The sequence below is a fragment of the Mytilus galloprovincialis genome, chromosome 13 (genome assembly GCF_965363235.1).
Source record: "Mytilus galloprovincialis chromosome 13, xbMytGall1.hap1.1, whole genome shotgun sequence".
In the NCBI taxonomy this organism is placed as follows: Eukaryota; Metazoa; Mollusca; class Bivalvia; order Mytilida; family Mytilidae; genus Mytilus; species Mytilus galloprovincialis.
This window is the reverse complement of record NC_134850.1, coordinates 32,768,816-32,784,997: the sequence shown is the minus strand read 5'-3', so window position 1 is coordinate 32,784,997 and position 16,182 is coordinate 32,768,816. Positions and strand designations below refer to the sequence as shown.

General features: G+C 30.4%; 1 protein-coding gene and 1 long non-coding RNA gene across 3 annotated transcripts; one reads left to right on the top strand and one right to left on the bottom strand.

The window, feature by feature from the left end:
* Positions 1-392: 392 nt before the first annotated feature.
* On the top strand, positions 393-8,920 carry LOC143057268 (uncharacterized). Of its 2 annotated transcripts, XM_076230547.1 has the most exons (6): positions 394-947; positions 2,919-2,996; positions 3,933-3,992; positions 4,901-4,978; positions 5,920-5,979; positions 6,541-8,920. In XM_076230547.1, the coding sequence occupies exons 1-6, from the start codon at positions 833-835 to the stop codon at positions 7,140-7,142; spliced, it is 993 nt and encodes a 330-aa protein (XP_076086662.1). In that variant the 5' UTR covers positions 394-832; the 3' UTR covers positions 7,143-8,920. The 2 variants fall into 2 exon arrangements, with proteins under 2 accessions (XP_076086663.1, XP_076086662.1); XM_076230548.1 differs by lacking the exons at positions 2,919-2,996; positions 3,933-3,992 and having other exon boundaries at positions 393-947.
* On the bottom strand, positions 3,113-12,096 carry LOC143057269 (uncharacterized). Its single transcript, XR_012972690.1, has 3 exons — positions 11,579-12,096; positions 5,684-5,958; positions 3,113-3,971 (listed from the first exon to the last, which is right to left on the bottom strand). It is a non-coding gene; the product is annotated as an uncharacterized LOC143057269 (long non-coding RNA).
* Between the last annotated feature and the right edge of the window lie 4,086 nt (positions 12,097-16,182).

Sequence of the window (16,182 nt, the reverse complement as noted above, 5' to 3'; positions counted from 1 at the left end):
CTATGCCATATGCTGGTGCTCGTTTAAAAACTTTTGAATCATCGCCTCTCCCCTGGTAATATTCATTGCTCCCCCCTTAATGTGTATATATGATACACCGGAGCATTGAAAGGGTTGTTTTATTGTATAATTACGTTTTGCCTATTGTCCTGAACATTCATGAAATATTAGCCCCTGGACGATAAGTGACAACTTCGCGTCTATCTTCCAAATATTTGTACTGTTAAATCGTCATTATGAAATCCACAAAATTGTAGATTTATTTTCTTGATATACAAAATCTGTTTTTTCTAGATTTATTTAACATTTCTTTTTAAAAACATTGTAGCATAATTGTTTAGCAAATCTCGATATTCCACTTTGACAATTTCCTGAAAGTTTACTATAAAAAATAAAAATAAATGTGAATCTTGTCGTTAAATTTAGACTAACGTACTTCAATAATGCCATTGAAATGTTAATCGTGAAATTCGTGCTTAAAAAAATCCCGCGGAAATGTGTGTACTCGTGGTTTACGTCAGTAACGTATCGGAAGTGAGTGTATTTGAAACTATTTTTCTCTGTTTGATTATATTAAAATCGTGTATTATTCATGGTATTTACGCTATTATTATTTTTGAAAAATAAACTTGATTTAGAAAAGAATGCTGTTTTACTGGATAAAACAAAGACTCTTTTAACTGTTATTGTGGAAATGAAATACGTGCACCCTTTACGTTCGTTCGTACCTTTCGTCAATTTGTAAGAAAGCACTAATAAGCTATAAAAGAATCATTATTAATATTGTTCTTGCACAAACAGGTATCTACACGGTAATCCTTTTGATTGCTCAATGTGTATAATGAAAAGCTTCCAGGATTTTCTTCAAAAGAACTTTAGGGATTCCAGAGCAAGTTGCGTTGGCGAAGCAAACCTGTTAATTAACCATAACTTCACCAGCTGCAAAGGTAATATAATCCAGCTAATATTTGGAAATAAATCAAGATAAACATATCGGTGTAGGAGAAAACCAGTTGCATGCAGCATGTAGCAAATTCTTTGCACAGAAACAAGGCAAATGAAACTTAAGTATTTTCATGTGGCAAAGTAAAAGCTTCTAGTTACACAAACTATCACATTCAATGAAACAATGTGTTGTACGAAAAAGAAGAAGTGTGTGTGTGGTTTGATTGCCAGTGAAAACAAAGGGATAACGTATAAAGTTTCGTGCGAATGTGATGAATACTTAATAGTTAAAGAGGATTTAATTGTTGAATTGAGCATCTAGTGCAGTAACATTGGTACCGTTAATATTATTAAAAGAATAATATGAATTGATTTATACTGTAATTAGTTGTTATACTTTCAAAGATCAAACTATAACAAACATAAAATATACACGATACTGTAATTTGAAGTTTGAGCCCTTTGACTTTCTTTGGCGGATTGTTAGGCATCTCGATACTTATATATACGTAAAGCCTTATCTTAATAATTATTTTATTCTTGATGTAATTTCTAGTTGAATTTATTTTTTTGTATCATTTAAAATTTAGTTGTTCTATGTTCATATTGTTGTGTTTAAACTTTAGTTGTTCAATGTTTATTTTTTTTGTGTTCAAACTTTAGTTGTTCCTTGTTTTTGTTGTAGTGTTTAAACTTGTTGTTCTATACAGGTATAGAAAGATGTGGTGTGAGTGTCAATGAGACAACTCTCCATCCAAATAACAATTTATAAAAGTAAACCACTATAAGTCAATGTACGACCTTCAACACTGAGCCTTGGCTCACACCGAACAAAAAGCTATGAGGGGCCCAAAAATTACTAGTGTAAAACCATTCGAACGGGAAAACCAACGGTCTAATCTATATAAAAAACGAGAAACGAGAAACACGTATAAATTACATAAACAAACGACAACTAATGTACATCAGATTCCTGACTTAGGACAGGTGCAAATGTTTATTTTGTAGTGTTTAAACTTTAGTTGTTCTATGTTTATTTTGTAGTGTTTAAACTTAAGTTGTTCTTTGTTCATTTTATAGTGTTTAAATTTTAGTTGTTCTATGTTCGTTTTATAGTGTTTAAATTTAAGTTGTTCTCTGTTCATTTTGTAGTGTTTTAACTTAAGTTGTTCTATGTTTATTTCACAACACTTGTATCTTTGTGATCAGTGGTCTGTTTGACATATATCTTTTTTTTTCTCAAGGATTTATTTTATATTTCTTTCTTTAAACATTGTTCCTGTAAGGGAAGACAACAGCATCTCTATGAATTACTACTTTGCCTCCACTATGTTTAATACGAAGTATTACAGATAAATAAGATTGTGTTCAGAAAAAAAAACCAATCTATTACATTACTTCTGAGCTCGGTGTAGTCTGTTTATAATTAAATGTAGGAATATTAAACTATGAGACATAATTTCACTCGCATATGTTTGAAACATACATATGATGTAAATCTAATTACATTGGATTGGCTGTAAAAAGAACATTCATGCTTGGTTTGCAAGGGGGATTTGATATTATTCCCCACACCCTGCCTTCCTACGAAAACCAAATGATCTGTGACTAATGAGTATATTAAAATTTCCAATTTTCTGTATTCAAATATTTGCAAACTTCTTTATAAATATTTGATTCCTAGCCATATGAAATATTTATCTTTTTCTTCTGTCATCTTTTTTTAACACTAACAATCCAAAAGACATGCTAAGGGAATCATAAACCGTGCAAAAATTGAAATATAGTTTGAAACTGGTATAGTTGACACTTTGCTTTCCGGTAAAGAAAAACAATTGAAGCCTATTGTATTACTTCTCAAAATGCTGCTGTCTGCCTGTTGATACATTATTGTTTCCCAAACATATGCTCTTACTCATTCAATTTCATGATTGATGGATTGTTGCTTTTAAAAAAACTCATATTTTTGTCAGGTACACAAACGACAACAGAATCCTATCCACTGTATGTTACTACAGAGTATTCAGCACGTACAACAGAAAGTACAACAGGTATGGTCAGAGTTTATGATTTATTTCGTTGATTGCAATTAAATTGTAATGTTGGTTGGTCGTTCTCATCATGCGTCCTGATTGAGAGATTGTTGACACAAATTAATTTAATAATGAAGATGGAACTGTCTGGATATATAACAACATTCCCTTCATATCCATTTTTTTCTTATTTATCTTTGCAAGAGTACCTACAGTCTTAGTCTATATCTTCATGCAATAGTATCACTTTAAAAAGCTTAACGTGTTTACCAATCGCACAAGTTTTTGTTTTTGTTTTCTTAAATAAAACACAAATTAAGAAATAAGAATTAGTTCAATTTAATATCATTAAAAGGAATGACTAGCGTATATTTAACCAGATTATATTGTTTAGACATAAGTTTCCCGTGTCAAAAGTAAGAATCCATTATATCTCTTTTGAACAATATGTTGTGTGTTTATAAATTGTATGTAGTACACATGCAATAACACAAATGATGCCACACACACATAAACAAAACCTAAGCTGATCAAGATTTTTACAAAATTTAATAAATAGAAAAGAAATTGGTTTGATTCATTTTGACTCATTATAACGCTATATCTCCATGTTTTGTAATAAAATCTTGGCCATGTTTGGGAGGTTTTTTTGTAAATTTTTTGATTGCTTACAATATCATTTTTTTTCTTCATTTCTTCATCCTTTTTTAATACTTAGCATCCAAAAAAGCATGATGAGGGAAATATTTTCCTTGCAAACATTAAAATATTGTTAGAAACTGGTGTACATGTAGTTAACACTTTAATTTCTTCTTAAAAATTGATCCCTTAAATATGCTATTGTCTGTTTGTTGATGAATTGTTGTTTCCCAAAGCTATGTTTTTACTCATTTTATTTCATAATTAATTGGTTATTGTCTTTATAGAATTCTTTCTTATTTCTATTTTTGTCAGAATCACGAACGGCAACAGTATCCTATCGATCGTCTGTTACTACAACAGAAAGTACAACAGGTAAGGTCAGAGTTTATAATAAAACAAATAACAAAAATTTACTAATACTAAACGTTAATCAGCATACAGTCCATTTTTACATTCTAGTTCTTTGCTGTTTTGGGGTTTATAAATGTTGTTTCATGCATCACTATTTATTGTTCTGAAATTATTCTTATATGAAGTGCTTTTATTGTAATACTTTGAATGTACCAATTACTTAAGGTCTAAATCTATTAAAATCCGATCTGTCTCTGCTTTTTAATTGTTTTATTGACTTAAGATTAAAAATTAATAACAAAATGGAACATTTCTGCTTTTTGATTTGAAGAATGATGAGAAACGGAATGAATGGAATATAGACTCGCTGGACAATAACGACTATATTGAAATATAATCTCCAGATAATGAATCAATGTTTATGATAGTCAATTATAAGAATTCTGTTGTTTTCTTCGTTTAAATTTTATTAGATACTGAACATGACCCTCTTGACTCAGTTGATATTATATCGAAAGTAGAAAAGTAAACTATTGATTTCAATCAAATTAGTTTACATCAGTGCCATGATCAGATTGTATTTTTTTTGTAGGTATAATAATATTTACAAACTTCTTTATAAATATTTGAATCCTAGCCATATAAAATATTTATCTTTTTCTTCTGTCATCTTTTTTTAACACTAACAATCCAAAAGACATGCTAAGGGAATCATAAACCGTGCAAAATTGAAATATAGTTTGAAACTGGTATGATTAACACTTTGCTTTCCGGTAAAGAAAAACAATTGAAGCCTATTGCATTTCTTCTGAATATGCTGCTGTCAGGTTGTAGATAAATTATTGTTTCCCAAATATATTCTCTTACTCATTCAATTTCATGATTGGTGGATTGTTGCTTTAAAAAAAAAAAACTCATATTTTTGTCAGGTACACAAAAGACAACAGAATCCTATCCATTGTCTGTTACTACAGAGTATTCAGCACGTACAACAGAAAGTACAACAGGTATGGTCAGAGTTTATGATTTATTTCGTTGATTGCAATTAAAATTGTAATGTCGGTTGGTCGTTCTCATCATGGGTCCAGATTGAGAGATTGTTCACACAAATAAGATTTAATAATAAAGATGGAACTGTCTGGATATATAACAACATTCCCTTCATATCCATTTTTTCTTATTTATCTTTGCAAGAGTACCTACAGTCTTAGTCTATATCGTCATGCAATAGTATCACTTTAAAAAGCTTAACGTGTTTACCAATCACACAAGTTTTTGTGTTTGTTTTCTTAAATAAAACACAAATTAAGAAATAAAAATTAGTTCAATTTAATATCATTAAAAGGAATGACTAGCGTATATTTAACCAGATTATATTGTTTAGACATAAGTTTCCCGTTTAAAAAGTAAGAATCCATTATATCTCTTTTGAACAATATGTTGTGTGTTTATAAATTGTATGTAGTAATATTACACATGCAATAACATAAATGATACCACACACACATAAACAAAACCTAAGCCGATCAAGATTTTTACAAAATTTAATAAATAGAATAGAAATTGATTTGATTTATTTTGTCTCATTATAACGCTATATCTCCATGTTTTGTAATAAAATCTTTGCCATGTTTGGGTTTTTTTGTAAATTTTTTGATTGCTTGCAATATCATTTCTTTTTCTTCATTTCTTCATCCTTTTTTAATACTTACCATCCACAAAAGCATGATGAGGGAAGCATTTTCCGTGCAAACATTAAAATATTGTTTGAAACTGGTGTACATGTAGTTAACACTTTCATTTCTTCTTAAAAATTGATCCCTTAAATATGCTATTGTCTGTTTGTTGATGAATTGTTGTTTCCCAAAGCTATGTTTTTACTCATTTTATTTCATAATTAATTGGTTATTGTCTTTATAGAATTCTATCTTATTTCCATTTTTGTCAGAATCACAAACGGCAACAGTATCCTATCGATCGTCTGTTACTACAACAGAAAGTACAACAGGTAAGGTCAGAGTTTATAATAAAACAAATAACAAAAATTTACTAATACTAAACGTTAATCAGCATACAATCCATTATTACATTCTAGTTCTTTGCTGTTTTTGGGGTTTATAAATGTTGTTTCATGCATCACTATTTATTGTTCTGAAATTATTCTTATATGAAGTGCTTTTATTGTAATACTTTGAATGTACCAATTACTTATGGTCTAAATCTATTAAAATCCGATCTGTCTCTGCTTTTTTAATTGTTGTATTGACTTAAGATTAAAAATTAATAACAAAATGGAACATTTCTGCTTTTTGATTTGAAGAATGATGAGAAACGGAATGGATGGAATATAGACTCGCTGGACAATAACGACTATATTGAAATATAATCTCCAGATAATGAATCAATGTTTATGATAGTCAATTATAAGAATTTTGTTGTTTTCTTCGTTTAAATTTTATAAGATACTGAACATGACCCTCTTGGCGCCGTTAATATTATATCAAACGTAGAAAAGCAAACTATTCATTTCAATCAAATTATTTTACATCATATTGTAATTTTTTTGTAGGTATAATAAATACAGACGTTATCTTTATATCTTGTGGAGTTTGCATTTTATTCCTTCTCATTGCCGGTCTCGTTTGCTTTTGCGCTCGTAAAAAAAGTAAAAAAGCGAACATAAACCTAAATGTTATTACCCATGGTGACCGTAGAGCAGATATCAGTCCAAATCTGTCAACAAATAGAGGGAGCGATGCACAATATGTGGAAATTGAGGAAATCCAAATGTCAAATATCATTGTATCACCATTAGAACAGAGAAATCTGATTGATGGTGAAATATCTAGTGATTCGTCGGCAGATGGGATTCAAGCGGACGAGGAGAGGAGAAGGACCAATACAAATGTCTATCAATCTCTACACAGAAATAGGCAAGACGAATCAAGACAGTATTCTAGTCTCACCAGTATACATATTGAACAAAGAAATCTGACAGATGGTGATATATCAAGTGATTCGTCGGCAGATGGGATTCAGACGGACGAGGAGAGCAGGAGGATCAATACAAATGTCTATCAATCATTGCAAAGAAGCAGTCTTAACGAATCGAGACTGTATTCGAGTCTTAAAAGTGTTCATCTGGAAGAAATAGTTGATGAACCCATCTAATAATAAAACATTTCTTAAACAAAAACAATAAGAAACGCTATGTAATGGTTTTTTTGGAAGTCAGTGTTTTTGGTATTGACATACTTTATCATAAACTGTTTTTTTATATTCTCTTTTGAAAGATTTATGTTTGTTTCAGAAAGGTTAACACTTAACGTAGCAAAATTGACATTTTTGTAATTGAGGCCTTTACGGGATCCACATATAAACTCTTGACTGATTTTGTTGGTGGGCTTTGACTTTGATCATTCATGATCAAGGTTAACAAATCAAAGAGCTTCTTGTGCATGTCAAGATTTTTATTATATAAATTTAATTTTAAAATGTTTAAACAGAAATTGAAATTGGTCACGAGCATTTTCTATCTTGAAATGCCCCAAAAATATCAAAACATACAAAATACCTTTCTTTGTTTTGTTTTTTATAATCCCCAACCCACTTGTTTATGTCAATAATGACCTCAGAGGTTCTATTTATTTTTTAATTAGCATTTATCATTTTATGAATTACTCCTTACAGCTGTATACAACGATACAAGTGTTTATTTATTTAATTACAGTCAAATACGTACTTGCAGAAGTATACCACATAGTGTTTTTTTCTGTTTAATAGTTGTATTAATCATAAGGCAAACAGTTTGTAAAGTGTTTATAGATATAATTCCTCAATTTCCATTTCTGTTAATTGACGGTTGCAAATGTTCAATCAAAAAGAAAACAATAACAGACTTACAACAATAAGACAAACAGTCATTAACCATATAGAACACTTCAGATTAGGCAACACTAATTAATAGAAACCAAGATAAAATCATGTAGGGTTAACAACTATTGATGTATTGTTAAAATTATTTTTTATCCTTTGTTAAAATAATAGTAGACACGTACTGGTTATTTTATGAAATATTCTATATGATAATTAGAATTGCTATTATAGTTCCTTTTTAAAGTGTTTATTTTGCATGGCCAGAGTTTATAACAATGTCAATGTACGTGCTCTCCTCTCTTTGGAGTCCTATGAGTACGTTATTGAATTATTCTATGCGGTGTTGTAAAATCTATGTAGTATCAAAGTATTATTTGTTGATGTATTTGTATATATTTATTTTTTATAAAAGTTTGTTCAGTTTTCGATGCCGTGTATACTTACATTATATCTATGATCAGATATAAAAAAAAATATGTACGTAAAAATAGAAATGGTGGTTTTTACTGTTTTTGTAGTTGCAAATGTCTACTCTGTACATTTTTCAAATATTTGTTGTTATCCATTTTAGATTTTTTATCAGATGATACAATATATCACACATATATTAAAACTTAATCAGTTTGAAAATTAAATCTTTGATTGTAAACCCTTTAGCTATTGTTTGAATTTTATGAACTGTCGTTGTCAATTATAAAAATGTTATTTCCAGTGATGTCATAGGTTGAACCTATAGATCGGTTGACATTGCTTGTGATGTGTGAAGGGCTAAGTTGGGGTGCTTCGTCACCGATAACATTGAAAGTTACATCATTGTCTGCCAATGTAATGTTTCTATCATATGAAACCTTCTTTCCGTTGCAATTAAGATATTTTATCTGTGGATTCATTCATGATATGATCTACTAACTGATAATCCTGATGAAGCATGGTACCCTTCCTACTGTTTCTGTCAACTGCAAAATTGCTTACTGAGATGTATTGATAATTTTACTGTAAAATGGTGTTTTTGTATGCAAGAAACTTTATTAGGTGGTGTTAAATTGAAAAAAAATGTATGTGTAATGTTTTGTGTGTAGTAGCATATGTCTGAATCTCCCAGAAAATATACAGAAGATGATATTATCAAAATGCTGGACTTTTTGATCGACAATATATTTGTTGAGTTTGGAGGATTTATATTTCAACAGACAGTCGGTATTCCAATGGGTACTAATTGTGCACCCCTGCTGGCTGATTTGTTTTTGTACTCGTATGAAGCAGAATTCATTCAGAACCTTCTAAAAGACAAAAAGAAAAAGCACCTTGCGAAATTCTTTAATTTTACTTTCCGATATATTGATGATGTTCTATCATTGAATAACCCATATTTCAGCCAATACTTACATCTCATATATCCAAGTGAACTTGAAATTAAGGATACCACTGATACTAGAAGGACTGCTTCATACCTTGATCTTTTCCTCAATATTGACGTAGATGGACGACTTCACACGAAAATCTATGATAAACGGGACGATTTCAACTTCCCAATTATCAATTTCCCATTTCTCAGCAGTAACATACCCTCTGCCCCTTCGTATGGTGTTTACATATCACAATTGATACGTTATTCTCGTGCTTGTTCACACTATACGGACTTCATATACAGGAGTGTGCTCCTTACGCAGAAACTGCTCCAACAAAGTTATGAGGAGGACAGATTAAAATTGACACTCCGTAAATTTTATGGACACCATCACGATTTGGTGGATCCATACGATGTTTCGTTGACCAAACTAGCTAAGGACATTTTTACCACATGGTAGATTGTGTTTTGTCATAATGTCGTCTAATCTTTTAATTACCAAACGTGACTTATTCCCGATTGTGACTGTTTTGCCGAGTGTGAACTCGCATTACTATAAGACGTGGTACGGTACTTATACATCCCAAATTCATGTATTTAGTTTAAATGTTTAATGTTATATTTGTAATTCTCATCGGATTTTGTCAAATGTGTTGACGTCTTTTCTATTATATTTATGTGTTATGGTAAAGAAAATTAATCACCGCCTTCATTTATCAGTACGATATTTTACGTTTGAAATTAGATTCATAGCAAACCGGACATAGTTTTATAATATAGTTAATTGCTACCTCAGTTTTATATAAATAAGAATTAAAATGAGCTTTGTTATTAAATGCAATATCAGTATTTAGTTCAAATATATAATCTTAAATTAATCCTAATTCTATCTTATTCATTCTTATGTGACGTCATTTTTCATTTTTTGATGCTCTGTTTTACTAATTCAAATGACGTCATTTTTTCGTCATTTTTCAGTTTCAAATAGGACGTCACTTGGCGTAGAGGTTTAAACGTATTCGGATGTGTCTACTTTTGTGTTTCAAATGTCTGGTTATGTAAATGTATTTCAGTTGTTTCCTGTAATTAGTTAATACTTCAGCTTTATCATGTACATCTTTTGAATATTCATTTTATTAAATTTACTGTTTGCTAAAGTATAAATTACTCTAAATTATAGGGATTTTCTGGTAACTTAACAGAAAACCCTTGCCGTTTTTGGCACAACCTTTTTGATCTTTTGGTCCTCGATGCTGTTCAACTTTGTACTCGTTTCGGCTTTCAAACTTTTGTATCTGTGCATCACACATAGGTCTTGTGTGAACAAAATACACTTCTGGCGTATTAAAATTTTGAACTTGTTGCCTTTTGTTGGCTGTTGTTCGTGTGATTCTTTGTTAATTGTGTTCTCCAATTTATTTATATTGTAGTCCTGTGTTGTCATTTTGATGTTATATTTCACATGGCCATAAAAGTGCGAGGTTTGGCATGCCACAAAACCAGGTTCAACCCACCATTTTTTCCTTTAAAAATGCCCTGTACCAAGTCAGGAATATGGTCATTGTTATATTTTAGTTCGTTTCTGTGTGTACAATGTATTACATTATAACGTTGTGTCGTTTGTTTTCTCTTATTTTTGAGTGTAAATTCACATTGCGATAAGACGTGTCACGGTACTTGTCTATCCCAAACTCATGTATTTGGTTTTGATGTTATATATATTATTCTCGTGGGATTTTGTCTATGTGTGTTACATTTTAGTGTTATGTCGTTGTTCTCCTCTTATATTTAATGCGTTTCCCTCGGTTTTAGTTTGTTATCCCGATTTTGTTTTTTGTCCATGGATTTATGAGTTTTGAACAGCGGTATACTACTGTTGCCTTTATTTACTCTGTACATTTTTAAAAATATCTGTTATGATAATTTGAATGTATTATCTTTGAAATGATTTATGCTAGATTTTACTCTCTGTTATTCTTTAAAATGTATTGCAGGATAACATTTGAAAAAGCCTGTACCAAGTCAGAAATATGGCAGTTGTTGTCCATTGGTTTGATGTGTTTTATCATTAGATTTTGCCATTTGATTAGTGACTTTCCGTTTTGAATTTTCCTCGGAGTTCAGTATTTTCGTGATTTTACTTTTTACTACTGCTTTTGTCAATTCAAATATTGCTGAGATGTCTTCACAATTTTTCTGTCAATAGGAAACCTGTGTTTTGTACGCAAGAAACTTATTAGGTGGTGTTAAATTGAAAACAATTTATGTATGTATACTAAGTTGTTTTGTCGTAGCATATATGTACTATGTACATTTGTTTACTATCTGTAATGATAATTTGACTGAATTATCTTTGATTTGATTTATGATAGATTTTACTCACTTTTATCCTTTATAAAATACTGTAGCCTTACTACTATTTTTGTTAATGGGAGACTTCCTGACTGTGATGTGTATATATAGTTACTGTATATAGGATACATGTGTTTTGTAAGCAGGAAACTTAATTGGGTGGTGTGAAATTGAAAACAATGTATTTATACTGGGTTTTTTTTTGTAGAAGCATATGTCTACTTTGTACATTTGTTACTATCTGTAATGCTAATTTGAATGAATTATCTTTGAATTTATTAATGATAGATTTTACTCATAATCATCTATGATGAGTTTATTTGCAACCACTGGGTCGATGCCACTGCTGGTCGAGATTTATTTCCCCGAGGGTATCACAAGCCCAGTAGTCAGCACTTCTATATGATATGTTCATAATTATAAATTAACTGTTAACAAAACTTTGAATTTTTGAAAAACTAAGGCTTTTCTACCTCAGGAATAGATAGCCTTAGCTGTATTTGGCAAAACTTTTAGAAATTTTCGGTCCTCAATGCTATTCAACTTCGTACTTTATTTGGCCCTTTAAACATTTTTTGATTCGAGCGTCACTGACGAGTCTTTTTGAGACGAAACCCGCATCTGGCGCAATTATAAATCATTTTAATCCTGGTATCTATAATGAGTTTAGTATGCTTTGTAAAGTGTTGTGTAGCTTTACTATTGCTTTTGTCAATGGGAGTCTTGCTGAATGTGATGTGTAGATATTTTTACTGTTTATGAGAAACATGTTTTTGTATGCACAATCTTTATTCAGTGGTAATAAATTGAAAACAATGTATTTGAACCGTTGAAATAAAAAGTATGATTCAATTCATGTTTTGAACAGTGATAAAAAGTTGTCATTTTAGTTATAAGAGAATTTTATAAAACAATCAGAATTTTACATGGTTAGTTTGTATCGATGTAGTTCAGAAAATCCGAGATAAATATTCAGACAATAACTCGGAGGAATACTTACAAGCGACAAAAGGATGAGCAGTCCTCTAAACACTTATAAAACTTAAAAACCTGATCCACACGAAATCAATAAACAACAGGGTGTGAATTCATGTGCTTTGTGAATGGAATTCGTGTCGCAATTTGCTATTTTTGTATCTTAAATTTTTCATTTCGATTGCTATATGTACATTTAGATGACTGTTTGTAAATATATGTTTCGTGCTTTATGTATATAAAAATAAAAGTTATATAGACGTGTAGTTTTCATTGTTTTTTTTTTTTTTTTTACATACAAACATTCGAGAACATGAACATGTGAAGGATTCGCTTTTGGGAAAGAGGAAAGGAGGATTCATATAAAAATCATAAGTTTAATGACAACAAACAATGCAATTGACAAAAGTAAAAACAACAAAGGGAGGAACACAATTACAAAACATCTCAAAAAATACTAAAGACTTAGCAACACAAACCCCCTTAAAAAATAGGGGAGAACTTTTTAACAATTCCTGCTAAACAAGTGGCACCCGTATTCTAACTCTTCTATCAACTTTGATGTACCAAACTCCTTTTCCTTTAGAAAGTCCATTCGACGTTTTTATGAAAATTTAGTTTTAAAAATTTACCTACCATCATTTAATCGTTAGTACTTCATCCTAATATACAGTTATTTAATATGTAACTATGCAATATATCAAAGGATATTTCCCGAGGTATGACGATCAGCTTATTGTTCCATTGCCAGAAGCCAACGGCAGAGGGCAATAGAACAATGAGCTGATCTTCATACCAAGGAAATATATTTTTGATCTGTTTTATTACCTAATACATACTGAGTCAGTTCTATAAAATTCTTAGAAATAAAACTTATGAAAGCTGAGTATGAAAGTAACAATTGTATTAATTAAAATGTGTAAAGAGCATACATGTACAACAAATACTTTAGAAGTTCAATAAAACGGACATGCAATCAGAGTAATTTGAATGACAAGAAATCAATACAGTCAACATATCAAATATTCTTCAAAATTTAACGGCTATGCCAAGAACGTTTAAAAGACCCAATTGGATTGGACAACATGAATACCTTTCAACTAATCAGATTTCAGAATAAGAGGTCATAACAGGTCAGTGCAATAGACTGCACACAGGTGCAATAGAACGATAATTTCCAGTGCAAAAGACCACGGAACAAAAAATGGTAGAAAAATAGCAAATAATATGGAAATAATAATACAACAGTAAAATGCTCTTTATTAGGTAATAATATATTTCAGTATTTTAACTGAAATCTTGGCACAAGATTTATTCGTTGCTATGTATGTAAGTGGGTTTTTTTTCTCTTCAGTGTTCCTGTTCTTCGTTGTTTTCCCTTATTGTTGATGTGGTTACCTCGATTTTAGTTCGTTACCCGGATTTATTTTCTCTCGATCAAATTATGACCTTTGAACACCGGAACATTACTACTGTTAACTTTCGTCATACGCGGAAAAAAGAAAAAAAAAAAAGGACTGCTTTGTTTGATTTAATTTTGATCAATCATAAATAAATAGTACTACTTCAGTTAACTAATTATACTAACAAAAATTATTGGTATTTAAAAACATAGACAAAAAGAAAGAAAACTTATATTGTTTAAGAAAGTATATTCTAAATAAACTCATCATATAAATTTATATATGTACTAAGATAAATAACCATTAAAACTATACCAATAGATAAAGCTATGTATATCTGTTCTAGATATCCACCAGGAAATGTTGCTATTAAAGTTTTATAAGTAGACACACTTGAAGGCTTATAAGTTGTAATGCCACTTTTACAGGATAATCATTATATCAAGATGCAAATCAATTATGGCTCATATGTGATTTGTCACTATTATAACGTTCATCATTCAAAATCAATATACACTACATAAGAAAATGCCTGTGAAATGTCAGGAATATGGTTATCTACTCGTTTGATGTGTTTCAGCTTTTGATTTAGCCGTTTGATTAGGGGCTTTCCGTATTAAAATTTCCTCGGAATTCAGTGTTTTTGTAATTTTTTTTTTTTAATTTTTAAGAATTACTGTGGATTCATTTTTTTTTTTCGTTGGGTAACAATTTTCATGGGTTTCGTGGTTACAAGCAAATCACTAATTCAAATGTTCAACGAATAACATATTCTCAGTAGGTTTTGTATAAAGAGAATTCAAATATCCAAGAATATGTCAGTTTTCAGCAATCGACGAAAATTGATACCCGCGAAAATAAATGAATCCACAATAGTAGAAACTTTCAAGCAAAGTTTTGATACAGATTAGAATTTTAATTTTAGTTTTTATTATTTTTAAGAAAAGATTACACTTGTAAAAGTTTGTAGGTAAAATAAAGTAAAAGTTAAGTTTCTTCAGTATTCAGATATTTCTGAGTTGTCCCGACAACGAGCAAATCCTCCTAAATGATGCAATATTTTCGTTTAAATATGGCAATTTTAGTACCTGTTTCTTTCAGATAGCAAAGATCTCATAAAATAGTTTATATGAAGTTATATGGATCAATTTATGAAAATGAAGATGCATAATAAAATCGGTCCAACGATTTACAGAAAGAACCGAAAAGAACCGAAAAGAACCGAAAAGGACCGAAAAGAACCAAAAAGAACCGAAAAGACCCGAAAGGAACCGAAAAGAACATACATATATTTATCTTATAATCAAATTTACTACGTCCTTTGATTGAGTTAAGCCATTCCAATTGACGTTTTATAGTGTGTCTTTTTATGTTGTGATGTGACACTATTTTTTCAGATAAGTGAGAAGGTTTGGTACCATTAAAACGTTTAAACCCGCTGCAACTGTGTGCACCTGTCCTATGTCAGGAATCTTATGTTCAGTAGTTGTCGTTTGTTGATATGGTTATAAGTGTTTCTCGTTTCGCGTTTTTTATATAGATTAGACCGTTGGTTTTCCCGTTTGAATGGTTGTAAACTAGTAATTTTGGGGCCCTTTATATCTTGCTGTTCGGTTTGAGCCAATGCTCCGTCAGTGTTGACCGTACTTAGACCTATAAAGGTTTACTTTTATAAATTGTGACTTGGATGGATAGTTGTCTCATTTGCACTCATATCACATTCTTATATCTATATATACCCGATATTTTGATTGTGTTAACAATTCTTCGTAATAAAAAAATCAATAAAAAAAATCTTATTTGCCAAACAATTCCCTTTTTCTATGAAATCAAATTGCAACAATAAATAATCTTGCATTGCACGATGTTTCCCCTTGGCCTATCCTATTATATATTAACTTTGCTGTTGTGATACTATTTCAGTTTGAAAATTTCATAACTAATATTGCTATATACAGAAAGGATCATCCACCTTTAAGAAGTAATCCTGCCGCAATAAGGTTCAATAATAATAGGAAACTTTTATGGAAAAAATCTTTTCATTTATAGACTTAAATGATTTATAATTTGATATTTCCCTTGTATAACCAAAACATTTTCTAGTCCACTTCGATAAAACAAAATCGATGTCCTTTTCGGTTATTTTCGGTTCTTCTTGGTCCTTTTTTGTACCTTTTCGGTTCTTTTCTGTAAGTCGGCGGACCCTAAAAAAATATAGGAAAAAAAATTAAAGAATTGATAGCTTCATAAAACTTTT

Bases quoted from the DNA above. Each gene is read 5' to 3' on its own strand.
- LOC143057268 (XM_076230547.1), top strand. From the start codon at position 833: ATGTGTATAATGAAAAGCTTCCAGGATTTTCTTCAAAAGAACTTTAGG. The intron at 948-2,918 runs GTAATATAATCC...TATTTTTGTCAG, and splicing joins TAACTTCACCAGCTGCAAAG to GTACACAAACGACAACAGAA. The intron at 3,993-4,900 runs GTAAGGTCAGAG...TATTTTTGTCAG, and splicing joins TACAACAGAAAGTACAACAG to GTACACAAAAGACAACAGAA.